This window comes from Pogona vitticeps, chromosome 12, assembly GCF_051106095.1.
Source record: "Pogona vitticeps strain Pit_001003342236 chromosome 12, PviZW2.1, whole genome shotgun sequence".
NCBI lineage: Eukaryota > Metazoa > Chordata > Lepidosauria > Squamata > Agamidae > Pogona > Pogona vitticeps.
This window is the reverse complement of record NC_135794.1, coordinates 2,241,914-2,255,697: the sequence shown is the minus strand read 5'-3', so window position 1 is coordinate 2,255,697 and position 13,784 is coordinate 2,241,914. Positions and strand designations below refer to the sequence as shown.

The 13,784-nt window shown below is 45.8% G+C and overlaps 1 protein-coding gene across 1 annotated transcript; it reads right to left on the bottom strand.

The window, feature by feature from the left end:
• Positions 1–6,276: 6,276 nt before the first annotated feature.
• Positions 6,277–13,053, bottom strand: GTF2A2 (general transcription factor IIA subunit 2). The gene is made up of 5 exons (XM_020784744.3): positions 12,910–13,053; positions 11,529–11,669; positions 10,309–10,413; positions 8,576–8,702; positions 6,277–6,581 (listed from the first exon to the last, which is right to left on the bottom strand). Exons 2-5 carry the CDS (start codon positions 11,598–11,600, stop codon positions 6,556–6,558), a joined length of 330 nt encoding a protein of 109 aa, XP_020640403.1. The 5' UTR covers positions 11,601–11,669; positions 12,910–13,053; the 3' UTR covers positions 6,277–6,555.
• Positions 13,054–13,784: the final 731 nt, after the last annotated feature.

Here is a 13,784-nt window from a genome sequence, read left to right as displayed (position 1 = left end):
AAAATATGCCAATGCCAGTTTTGGCCCCAAATCTCCGAGAGGCTTTTTGCATTCTGTAGGGCCGGGCACACTTGTTGTGTGCTCCTCTTTCCAGGCACAGGTTCTCGTCTCCTCTCCTTTGCGTTTGGCTTACAGAAAGCTCCACGCATGGCACTCAGGTGCCGGGGAGAGAACTTCAAACTTGCCTTCACATATTTGCCTTTCCTTGTTAAAGATCAGGAAGGTTTGCAGGGTGTAGACAGATTGGTAGATGACCCATCTAAAGAGGAAGGTTACCTAGTCAAAGAATAAATCCTTTGGCTTATTCTTCACCGCCTCTCATTGTTTTCTAGGCACACATAATCATCCTGCCTCAACTGCAGACTTTTCCAGGAGGAGGAGACCAAGTTGCCTCCTGCGTGCTCCCACCATTTTCTGCCGACTTTCCCCCTTTTTCCACAAAGCAAGCTGTTAGGAAATAAAAGACGGCATGTCTTCGGACTGGCGACGCCAAGAGGGGTTCTCTAGAAGCATCTTCTCTTCCCTCGTTGTTTTGATTCGACTCCGGAGGGCAGAAGATGAAATGAGTCATAAAAGTATTCTGCAGAGCAGAAAATAATAGATAATTCAATCCAGTGAGTAAGATTCCATCACTGTGGGTGTAACCTGTTGCAAAACGGTAACTCCTGGTGATGAACACATGCGTCAAAGATCCATAAACGCCCAAGAAAGGAGAAACAGGTCACTCCCGGAGTTTGCTGAGACCAGGTTTTGCAGAAAAAAGGTTCTTTCACATGGGGACTCTTCTTCAAACACTTGCAGTTTGGGAAGGAAGTAGAACAGAAGGCCCCTGTTTTCTATTTCTTTCTTCCAAAGCAAAGCAAAAGAAAGCTCCCTGCTTCTATATGGCCCCATAATGCTTAAAGCTCTCTCTCCTGGTGGTTTACAACATAATTTTGCAGGCTACACATTGCCCTCCTTGCTCTGCGTCTTCATGTTCAGTTTACCGACCTCGAAAGGACAGAAGGCTGAGTCAACCTCGAACCAGCGACCTGCGCCCATCGGGTTGTGAGAAGAGCCTCCACTGCTGCACAAGCACTTTAACCACACTGCGCCACAAGCTACGGCTTATCTCCCCCCCAAATCCCTGAACACCATATTTAGCAATGCATTTTTTTCCCCTAGGCTTTTCAATTTATGTTCACCCTTTAAAAAAAAAAAAAAGTAGGAGGAGAGAATGCTTTCTGATGTGGCAAGAGACAACTCCCTCTTTAGAAAAGAGGAAAATAGAATTAACTCAACAGTAGTACAGTGGAAGAGTTACAGCACCCTCCCTACCTATCCTGAGGTGGTTTCCAGGTATGAAGGCAATTATTAATAATACAACACAATTTTTAACGTTCTGTTTAACAAGGTGGCCACCTTTCCCATCCACGTAAGTTCCTCAAGGGAGGTTGTAAGAAGAGAAGAAGCGCCTTGCTGGATCAGGCCAATGGCCCATCTAGCCCAGTTTCCTGTATCTCACAGTGGCCCCAACCCGATGCGTCTTGGAGCACACGAGACGAGACACTTCATCCTTTCTCCCCAAGATTAACATGAAAGTGTTCGGAGTCTGGTTTTCTTGCCCACTGTTGATATAGTGGACACCCAGCGTGATGTAGTGGAATAGAGTGATGTACCAGACCTCGGAGGATTGGGTTGAAATCAATGCGGAAGTGGAACTAGTAAAACCACTCCTTAAATATCTCGTTTTCCTCCAAAGCCCTATCAAGATCACTATAGGTTGGTTTCAACTTGACAGCACAGAACAATTCATGCATGACCAGAACTGAATAAACCTGTTCTGGGGAGTACAATAGCCAGAAACAGATTTTGGAGTTTGCAGTTTAAAAAAAGTAACTTTTCTAAGCATTGCACACGCCGTGCTTTTTCTGAGCTGCCATATTTATAAAGTAAATTTTTTTTGAAAGCTTTGAAAATGTTTTAAAATTGTTTTTAATCTTGATAGATGCTTAATCTTGATAGATGCTTTGCAACTCAAGCCCCCATCCCTGCTCATCAGTAATGAATGGGTACCGGATTCAAAGCATCCTTCACTCCACAGAGCAACAGGGATCTTCTATAAAAGTTGCCCCTTAGGATGCGTTTGCAAGAACTGAGCTTTTAGCTGGCTGCTGCAAAGGCAGGCTATACATGTAATTTGAAAAACACCATGGTGCAGAATAGAACACCACGTGGAGAAGTCAGTTTATAGGTTTATCCATCACTAGGAAGGTGATAAGTTAGTGAAGAGCAATGTATGGTATGACACAGGACTAGAAGAGAGTTCAAGTCCCCTCTGGGCCCCACAGAAATTCAGGGGGTAGGGATGGTAAAACCACTCGTTAAATATCTCACATACTTTGAAAACCCCATAGGGGTCACCATAAATCATATATGACTTCACAGGACAACGTAAGAAACAAGGAAAGTGATGGGCCTTCTTTATACTCTATGGTTCATCAGCTGGCCGCTCTTTCTCCGCACGAGTAGGGAGATATGATGAGGGATATATTTGGTCCTGATTGGTTTAAATCAAAGCCCAGAAAAGCTATTTTTTGGACTACATACCCAGAACCTCCCGGGCACACTAGCTAGGGGATTCCGGACTGGTAGACACAGAGAATTAACATGGGAAGGGCAGGGGCTCTCCAGAAGCTAAGTCAGTCACCACTCTTGTATTAACCAGGAACTGCAGTTGCACATGTCAAAATACATTGATATACATTTACTGTACAACGTTGAAAGGTAACTGTCATTGTGGGGCCTCATGCGTGTTTCCTGATGCCTCTGTTGCTATGTAAGCATGCAGCTGGCCAACACAGAACACCTTCGTAACACTCAAATAATCAACTGATCTCTAAAGTCAATGTTTATTTTACATGATATATTTGTAAGACGTAGACAGCCGAGGAAGTATTCTCATTGACTGGAATTCCCTACGAGAGCTATCAAAGGCAGTCAGCATTAGGCAACATTTATCAGTGTCAAGTTTTTCCGAAGTATCGAAAAGTAAGCTTGCATATGATATGCTCGAGAGCAAACTCAGTGAAGCTGAGCTGTAGCACCACGCGCACTTTAGCGCTGCATTAGGTCGGTTTACCTCTCTTCCAGTTGTCAGATGCACTTGTATCACTGTGACGCTGGGGTCACATTGCTTCTTACTTTCTGGTCTCTTTTTAAAGAGTAACTCCAAAGAAATAAATGCATACACAAAATCCAACCGTATTAAGGACTAATGTTACTATTACCGTAACAATATACTTGTATGTCACCTTCACCTTCTATGACACACAGGCAGTTAACCCCCAGACTTTGACCCCACGGGAATTAACCGTGGGAGTTCATAAGAGTATTCAGACACCCAGCTGACTGGAATGGCCTTTCAACTCCTTGCCCTTCTAAATTATAATCAGTCAACCATTACTGAAGTTGCAGAGGGCTTTCTCAGCTGGACTGCTCCAGCTGCAAAATGGAACCTGACATATTTATTTTTGTCCCACCTTTCTCCTTAAAAAGGACGCAGGGCGGCTCAAGACATACACAGATACGATATTTTCTTTTGGTGCCCCATTAAAACCCTGCTGTTCACATGACCAAATGGGGACTTACGAGATCACAGCTTGATATCCCATCTATCTGACAGTGGGTTTCCTTTTTCGTTGGCTACTGCACTGTTTTAAATGATTCTAAGCCTCGTGGTGCAGTGGTTAAACTGCTGCACTGCAGGCAAAACTGTGTTCACGACCTGGGGTTCAATCCCAGGTAGCCGGCTCAAGGTTGACTCAGCCTTTTATCCTTCCAAGGTTGGTAAAATGAGTACCCAGCTCGCTGGAGGAGGGCAATGTCTACCTTGCATAATTAAATTTGTAAACTGCCCAGAGAGTGCTTGAAGCACTGTGGGGCGGTATATAAGCAGCACACTTTGCTTTGCTTTAAAGGGATTTCACTGACTGTATACCGCCTTGAGATCTCCTGATATGAAGGGAGGATAAAAGTTGATTTCAAATTAACCTCGACCATGCCAGCCTCCAGGTGCTGTCGTCTTGCTGAGTTTTCACCCTTTCAGGGGCCATGGCCAGCACTTTGGATGGGAAGGGCTTGGCTTGTCCGACCCCCTTCATTCACTTGATCCTGATCCCCTTTCTGAGCAATTCCGAAATTGAATCACATGCATGAGCACGGGGACCAGAGGGCCACCTTTCCCTTACCACTCTGCACAAATATCGACACCCAAAGAGGGTTCCAGATAATAGAGAAGTGTACTTTTGCCCTCCGTGCTGGATCTAATACACTGTGCCTGCCTCGGCTGATAGCTTAAGGATTCAAGGAGACTAAAAGTCCAAAATAAGTGTAATTTTCCCCCAAGCCTCTAGTTATAAGGACAAGACACTTCACCAGGTTTTTAAGATTGCACTAAATTCTGAGTGTTGCTGGAGGACTGAGCTTGCACTAAATCTTCCACTTGGTTTAAGTGAAGTTCCTGAGATTTTGCAGGCTGCCATGAAAGCAGAAAGCCGCGACAGACAACGGTCTTTTTGATTTTCAGCCTAAACACGGGTCACTTCACTGAAGCGAAACCAAGACACCTCAGAACAAAAGCTTAGAGAACAAACACCAGCGGAATGCAGTTTGTTCACTTGGCCATTTCCTGCAGAAAGGAGATCCAGGAGGCCGTGGAGGGACAGGTCCCGGTAGGGTCAGGTAAATGGTATGGCACAAACACTTGCAGTGTATTTAGTGTCACAGAGTTTTTAAATGGAGGAGACAGATGACTCGGAAACAAAGCCGCAGGGCAGTCTGGAACTATCGTGAGACGCCTCTCCCAGCCGGCCTGCCTACAGGTCTGCTTGTCCAAAAAACAAAAGCAACCAGGTAAAAACAAAATGAAAATAAAACAACAAATAAAAAAAGACCAACATGTGGTGGCACCGTTATATTTTTTTCATGGACAAGTCCACAGAACCTCGTATAAAAAAATTATAAAGTTTGTCTTGAAGGTACCACCAAGTTTTGGTCTTTTTTTTCTCTTTCGTATAACGCTGGCATTGAGCACCACAGCTACCTCCTTCTACATCTAAAACCAACCCAGTCTGTGACCAACAAGGCAAAGGATCGACTGAGGTGGTAGTGCCGGATGGAAAGGGCATCAGAAACAACGAAGAGTCCCACCTTTTAGAAGGAAATAAGACTATCCCTCTTTTGTGGCAGCTGGCTTTTTCAATTTGCATATATTTATCCGGGTAAATCATTCTGAAGCCTAAGTATTCTGTCTTTTTAAATCAGGTGGACAACTTTAGAGGACGTGTGGCTGTTTTCCACGACCCGCTCTCCCAAAATGCCACAGACTCTTATCAGCTTCTCAATTCAAATCGGTATCTTTATAGACAATTCAAATGCCGCTTTTTCCAAGGCATGCTCTGTGCCGAAGAAGGGGACCCCCTGGATGCTGCTTGCCAGACACCGTGTTAAAAGCTGTTTCTAATTAAAGATTTTTTTTCCCCAAAACTCTGCTGCCTCCTTGATCAGGACACGTTTTCAACCTCCACTGGGAGGGGGGATACCTGTGATCTCTTTGCTATCATAAAAAAGCATTAAGAATATCTTTCACAGCAAAAACCATTATTAGTGAGTACTCAACAAGGGAAATGAGCACCTCATTTTAGAAATCGAACTAATGACCCAATTACGTACGCTCACGTTTCTCTGAAATAGCTGGGCATTTAAACAAAATCAGCTCATCAGGGAAGCAAAGATGGAGACTCAGAGAAGTTTATCCAGCCTATAGGTTGGTTTCACAGCACCGAGCTCAGTCTCATCATGCAGAGCATTTGAAGGAACAGGGATAATTTCTGGAACTAAGAAAGCATCTTAGGCTTATATGAAGTAACCACCGTTGTGGGTCTCTGGGTGCACGAGAAGGGGACGGAAGAGAGGGAGGGGAACAGAGAAAGAGAGAAAAAAGTTGTGTCAGTAGAGGGGAACACATTATACCAGACAAACACAATTATTGGGAACATACCCAGACAGGGAGTAACTTGGGCGGGTTCCCATGGTAGTAAATATCGGCCTTCAGTGACATCCAAACTTCTAGAGGTTTAAGTCTTAGATTTCAACATATTGCGGGACACGACGTAAGCCATGTTTAGGTTCTGTGTTTGTTTCTGAGTACAAATTGTCTCGCCCTTGAATTGACCTTCAACCTACCAAGTACACACGCATTGGCAGGAAAAAGACACAGTTGGAATCATCACTCACTTAAAAAGTTTTACAGAAGGTTTATTAACACGGGGTTGATGAACGAAAATAGCAACGGCGTTTGTTGCATCTTTCTCCTCCTTTTTTCTTTAAAAAAGCAAGGTTCTTTGCTTTCCAGCCTCCAAGAGACCTTTGCTCAGGTGGTTCCCTAAAGGTGCTCCAGCATGGACCACTCCTGCTCACGTCATTAAAAGAGTCCCGGGGAGTCTCTGGCCCTCCTCCTCTCCAGGAAGGGCAGCCTCTGACAGACCATGCTGGCACCGAGGCCCGGTTTCCTCTTCACTCGGCAGCATTGGAGCCAGTATCTGGGAAATGGAAAGGAGGACGCGGCATTAATGAAGGTGGAAGTGCAAAGGATTCCAGACCCTACAAATCTCACGGTCAATCCAGGAAAGGAAAGTGTCAGCTGACCCTCAAGGAAAAAAAAAATCCTGGATCATGTGATCTGATTCTAGAGGACCTGCAAGAACCCACAAGGATTCCAAGCGCCTCTGATCTTAAGACACACCGGAGACAGGGCTAGGGAGTGGCAAAGCAATTCAGAAGGGCAAGGTGACTGAGTGCTCTGCTAGGCTTTTCGCTCATGGCAGGAACCGGGGATTTGCGACACCTGCCACTTTACCGATATTCTTGAGTTCTTTACACAAACACTGTTCAGGAAACCAGAAAACCCACATTCAGAATTGTGCCAATGAAGTGTGTTTACTTTACAACATTTATAGTTCTGCCAAGATTTAGGCTTCCAAAAAAATTGAGAGCTGGGATTGAGGGACGTGTGAAAAATATAACAGACAGAAGTATAGAAAGGTAGGCTACAGCTGGACAACAGCATAGGTGACAGACAGACAGGCAGCCGTGAACTGCAAAGGGAAACACACATGGGGAAAAGATGAACTTTAAGGGGGGGGGCTTTCATATCCAGCCAACACAGCTTTTCTTTCCAACTGGCTTTTTTGTGTGTGTGTGTGTAAAGAAAATGTTTCTGAAGTCCAAAATGCTCAGAACAGTACAGAAGGAGTATTGTTTGCTGTGCCAGTTAACTCAGAAATGAAATGCCCCAATCATGCCCTCGTTAATCCAGTGACCACATGCTGCATGTCAAAATGGACCCTGAGCTGCCTGCAGCTCCTTCTGCCTTCATTTTCTGGAGGAAAACCACACCCTTTGTGACAGCAGCTCACTGCAAGCCCTTTGGGGAGCCAATCTTGGTGGGCTGGTGAGGCACAAAGTAGGACAAATAAACGCTTGCCATCTGTTAAGTCAGAGGGAGTAGCATGTTATTTGCCTACAACTCTCGTGAGTCCCAGCCAACACAGACAAGGGTGGGGGATTTTGGGGAGTTGCAGTTGAAAAGCTTCCAAAGGGCCACCGTTGCCCATGCTGCAGGTCTGGAAATTAAGTAAATACAATTTGAGATGAAGAAGATGCAACGTATTACACTAGAACATAAGAAGAGCCCTGCTGGATCAGGTCAAGGGCCCCTCTAGTCTGTGGGTGATCATGGAACAAAGGAAGGCTAATTGCCTTAGAGAAAGAACAAAGGAGTCGACAGCGGATGTCTGAGCCAGCGGAGCCTACTGGCAACGTCCTGAGAGCTCCCTTTATTGACTTAGCATGGTTTACATAGTATGCTGTGTGTGTGAGAGAGGATACTAGTTACCTAATCATATTCAGGACTGGCTGAAATAACCCTTTGATCTTATGCTCTACCTCTAAGCGAAAGGGCAGAATAAGGGGCTAACCCTGCCTGTGGGCAGCTGCCACTTCCAGCCGGGAGTGTATGCACATCCCTGGAACAGAATGCAGCTACAACCTTGAAGCAGAAGTTTCCCACATAGTCCAACTCCCTGTCTCTCCCAGTGGCCCCGCCAGATGCCTCTGGGAGCCCCCAACAGATACCTGTTCTCCTGATCCCCCTCCCCTGCATCTGGCATTTTGAAGTACCTTCCTTTTAAGACACTATTTTGACACATTTTTGTAAAATAAACCATGACATGGCATAATATGTCGCATGCTGTTTGTCTGAGGTTGCACTTATCTAATATTCAGACCTGCTAAGGACCAGATGGTTTTTTATTACGTCCTGACATATAAAACCATAGCATTCAAAAGGGTATATATTCTTTTTCACATGATTGTACATTTTCCAGTTCTCATGCAAGACTTCCTTTAGAATCTTGTTTCTGTTTAGAGCTACAGTTTGCATATCCTTTTTTAAAAAAAGAATTAATTAAAAGCAGCACAGCTCTTCTGCATTTTGGTCTCAGCATTTGCCAGCAGCCCCGAGTTCTAAACTTACTTTTGCCATCGCAGGCGACTATTTTCACTTTATCCACCTTCACGAGCTCTGTGACCTCTCGGAACTCGACATCATTCAGCACAAAGGTCCAGACGTTGTCACAAAACCGGTACGTATTCAGAGAGCCCTTTTGGAAAGAGAAATACAGGGAGAACCTATCTAAGCCGATGCAGGCAGAGGCGCTACGAAAAACCTCTCTCAATTGGCAAGGCTTGGACTCTGTGGACTTTAACCTATTTTCTCCCTTTCTATCTATCCCTCACTCATCCTGAAAAAGGATCAAATTATACCGCCCCCCTGTGGAAGAGGAGGAAACAAACAGCAGCTTATAAATGGGAAATCTCAGAAGGATGGCAGTGTCTGCAGGTTGTTCATGACAGCAAAAACAACAAGAGTCTTCCCGAAGCCACAGGCCACACACCTTGAGTCCAGGAAAGCTTATGGAAAACACGAAGCGTAATATCTTTAAGGTGCCACAAGGCTCCCCAATAGGTTTGCTGCGATACAAACTGGAGAACAGGACGAGGCCCAAGTCAGGCTCAAAAGCACCACCAGACAGAATGTTTCCATCACGGTTCATCTGCTTTAGGGGGGTCTGCATGCTCTTCCAGGCTTCTCTTTCTCTGCCTCTCTCTTCCTGTTCGCGGCTGTCTGGCTCACCTCTTTCAACGAAGGCAGGGAGCAGAGCTAGGCTTTTCAGTGCTTCTAAGGTTATACATCTTCAGCCTTTTTCTGGTAAAAGGACTAATCAGCCAACCAAACTGCCCTGCTGCTAGGCATCAGCTGTGTTTCATTTTATGAATGGAGTGTTTGTGTGTGGGGAACTTGGCCAGCCAAGCCAGGCTGCCAAACAGGTGAGGTTTAATAGCATAATATTCTGAACTATGGAATAGCCTCTCAAGAAAAGGCTGCAAGGACTGTGCCCTCTCCCTGCTATCTACTTTTGAAGAGGCCACATGGGTTGTTCTACTCCCTCCATCATCTCACATTTTCCCCCCGCTGCTGGAACCTTGGTGGTTTTAATGGTGCCGTTCCTTTTTTGTGTGCTGTTGTCCACCGGGTTTTTAGATTTTTATCAGGGATGCAAAAGAATCATCCAAAACTAAAAATAAAGTAAAATAAACCACAGGACATTCTGCTCTGGGGTAGACAAAAAATATCTAGCCTTAACTGGCTTTCTCCAACCTGGTGGTGCCCCTTCCCCTATGCATCAGACGATGACTCCCCTCATGCCCTGCAGCACCTCTCAACCATTAACACACATTTTAAACCTTCCTTTTAATTGTGAAGGTTAGGATGCCCTGCAAAAGGGGGGTGACCTGACAAGACCCAGGAAGGCCTGCACCAAAGACAACAGTTCTGGCTTCTGAAACCCCAGCCCTTCTGCTGCTCATATCCTAGAAAAATCGCAGCACACAGCTAGCATATACCTTGTTTCCTCAACTAAACTGCAATCCTGCTGTATCTGTGTGTGATTGTTTTAAGAAACAAGGCATGACTTCTCCGTGCGCCATATTGTTTTGCTGAGATTTGGGCAGCCGGGGCCACAGAAGCACTCTGGAGACCAGGATCTGCACCCGGAATGTGGGTCTCTCCCTGCGACCCCCGACGTGTTTGGATGAAAAGCGTTGAAGGAGGGAGACGGAGACGGACTCAACGCTCCTAAGCCAGGAGGGGCTGCACCCCACACACAAGGCATCTGGGGCTTCTAATTAGCCTTTACCTTTTCTTACCCTGAAATTGACTCTGTTCCTGACCCGTTGCGCCAAGGCCGAATTGATGGCTTTGTCAAACTGAAGCAGGACTTGGAGGGCCAGCTGAGGAGTGATCTGCTGAGACTGAAAGCAGAAGGCGTGGGAGGGAGAGACAAGAGGATGCAAGATAGTCAAGAGAGGCAGGCTCGTCACTTCAGAATCTTTAAACTATAATTTTAGGTTTATTTATTCACATGCTATACTTGTGTGGTAGAAGCTTTGCGCACCCCCCACCCTGAACATTTAACCAGAACCAGGTATCACCCCCGCCTACAATTTAACAATGCTGCTAACCAGGGTTTCAATTTCTGTTTTCAACTGTGACTTGGTTTTTTCATCTAAAACACAATTTTTCAAATTCTACTGGTTGCAGTGAAATTACTGGGATCATCTTCCTTTACAAACAGCCCCTGATTCTCACACGGTTGTTATGATCCTTATTTACATCACCAAATATAGTATAGGAATACAAATGCATTGGGGGAGAACAACATTGTTCTCTTCACCCAGTGAGAGGCCAAAAGAGTGCTTTGGCTCGAAGCATTTTGTGTAGCTCATGCAATTGATGAAAGTTGCATAAACTCAATAAATTCCTATTTCTCAGAGTGGTATCTGTTTGTTCCTTTTAAAAAATATTTGCACACTTATTGTTTTTAGCTTTAATATTGTCTTTCTATGATGTAAGCTGCCTTGGGTCCTTATAAAATATTTTAAATAAATAAATAAGTCACACAAAACCAAGGTATTTGCTACATTTCCTTTTACAAATTTAGAGGCAGTAGAGAGGTAGCTTGTATCTTTTTAAGCAATCAGCTGGTCATTCTGTACTTGCCATGTAGCTCCCTTGCTTTTAAAAGGGAAAGGGCTCTAGTGTTCCACAGAGAAAGTCTGCATAACACGACAGAGGCCGTGATGAGGAAAACCATCTTTCTCCCCATCTATAGATGAGACATTTCATGGAGCCAAAAAATTCTCGGTCAAGAGGGCTTAAACCAGCGGCCCCAGATGTTCTTGGACTACAACTACGAGAACCCTTCACTATGAGCTGCTCTGGCCAGGATTTCTGGGAGTTGTAGTCCAAGAGCATATGGGGACCCAAGGTGGAAGCAAGGAAGAAATAAACACTACATACTGAACCACTGACACACCAGTAGGATGTTCAGATTTACCAAAAGGACAAGGTGGGACCTGCATCTTACCTGTATGAGCTCATCCAGGCTTTCCTGAAGACTGTTCCCCAGAGTGGTGTTTCTATACAGTTGATAAGCCATGGTTCAGGAGAGTGAGAAAGCCGTGGGAGATCATCCACAGGTTGGAAACCATGCAGTTTCACCGAAGACCTAGGAAAACCAGTGTTACATTTATCCAACGAGCCTGGGAGGAAGGATGTTTGTAACTGCACAATTATTGAGTCAGAAACAAACATTTAGAAGTCCACAGACTATCTGGAAGAAGATGATAAGGAAGAAAAGGAAGGCAATATAGAAATGCTCAGTCTGGTGACAGAGAAATTCTTGATCATGCAGTACTTTTCACTTCTTGGATGTGAAAAAGAAAAGGCAAAACACAGCAGCACTTTAAACACAGATTTTTTTCAGTGTCAGTTTTAGCTAATCAAAATCCCTTCTTCAAACCACAAGATTCACATTCAGACCTCAAAAAAGTTCATATTAAAATATATCTGTTAGTCTTTAAATTATTACAATATTTTGCCTCCCCCCCTTTTCTTCTTCTTCTCCCCCCCCCCAAAAAAAATGCTGAGACAGAGTAAGCTTCTTTGCAAATCTGTTTTGCTCTCTTTTCTGTTTCAATAAGTAGTTTGGATCCTCTTGGCTTTTTTCTGCATCCCTGACCACTGCAATTAATCACTAAAAACATACTCGTAAGAATGTATGTTTTGCTCATTATTCTCTTACACATTATACACACATGCCTATTCATTTTTAAGTTTACACATACATACATGCATATTTTGCAAATGCATAAAAATATCCTCATGTATATCAAGAGATGAGAAATCATCACCATCCAAGCCAAAAAAATTTTTTTTCTGCATTCATTGAAAGGGCAGTTCAACACTATAATTTAGGCTGCAAAAAATGATTTAACAAACAAGAGGGGCTCAAATCCTCCTGTTTGCTATTTACTCTTATAAAGTTTGGGTAGATAAACAGAGGGCAGTCCTTTTGAGGATGGAGGAGGGCATAAAACGGCTAGCTAGGGTGGATAAAAACCAAGGACTTTTTAAAAAAAATTAAATCAGTTTAAAGCACGATTTAAAGAACAATTTTCCCCACAATTTTAATTGGCACGCCAAAAAAAAAAATCACGATTTTCATCAAATTAAACTACGATTTGAATCACGATTTTTCATCGATTTAGATTACGATTTTAATAACCGCTTAAATCCAGGAAGAATTTAAATGAATCGTGGCTTCCCGCCCACCCGAGTGGACTCCAACCCGCCCTTCCAGCTGCTGAGGGGAAGGCCGGATTCCCTTCCCTTCCCTTCCCTTCCCTTCCCTTCCTCCGGGTGACCGAGCCGCCCCCCCCTTTCTTCCCTCCTGGAGGCGGCCGTACCGGAGGGCCGAGGAGGAAGAGGCGGCGAGGGGTGGTGGTGGTCGCAGGCCCTCTCCTTCTCCTTCTCGTCTGCCGGGCTCTCCCCCCTCCTCGGTCCCCCCCCCCAAGCCCGGAAAGAGGAGGCGGAAAGGCGCCTCGGGGGCCGCTCCTGGGGAGGCTTGAGGCGGCGGGTGCTTCTCCTCAGAAAACCCCCTTCTTCCTCTTCCTTCCCCCGCCTAGCGGGCTTGACCCGGAAGCGGAAGCCTGCCGGGAGGGGGGCGTGGCCACGGCGACGCTGCGTGCGGGGCGAGGCGCCGGAAGTCCCGCCGAGGCCGAACCGGCCACGCCCCGTTTCCTTGGGAACCAAGCTGGGGGAAAAAGGCTCGGTCCCTGAGCAACGGGCCGGCGGGGGGGGTGGAGGGGGAAAGAGGGCGAGCCAAGGCACTCTGCACACGCGCAGGGGCCGCGCAAGAGGGAGGCGACCGGGTCTGTCCCGAGGACCCAAGGCCGAAGGGCTGCCCGCCGGTCGCCGAGCGCCTCCTCCTCCTTCTCGGGGCCGAGAGCGCGAAGGACCCGCCCCCCAATTGGACACGTGTCCTCCTTTGCCGACGTGCCCGCCTTCCCGCGAGCGTGGGGGAACCAGCGGCCTGGCCGTCGCTCCCGCGCCTGGGCGACCGAAGGGAGAAGCTCGTCGCTTTTTTTTTCTTCCCGACAGAAAATGTTCCATCATCCACAACACGAGGCACGTCCAGGCAGGTTAAATCAAACCTGGCAGGTCAAGAAGACTGAAATCTCTCCCCCCCCCAAAAAAAGAGCATTTTTCTGGTTTTAGAGGCAGTTGGCAGGCGAACCTTTTCTGAGCCATAAACGAGAACCAGGAAATGTGGACCCAACAA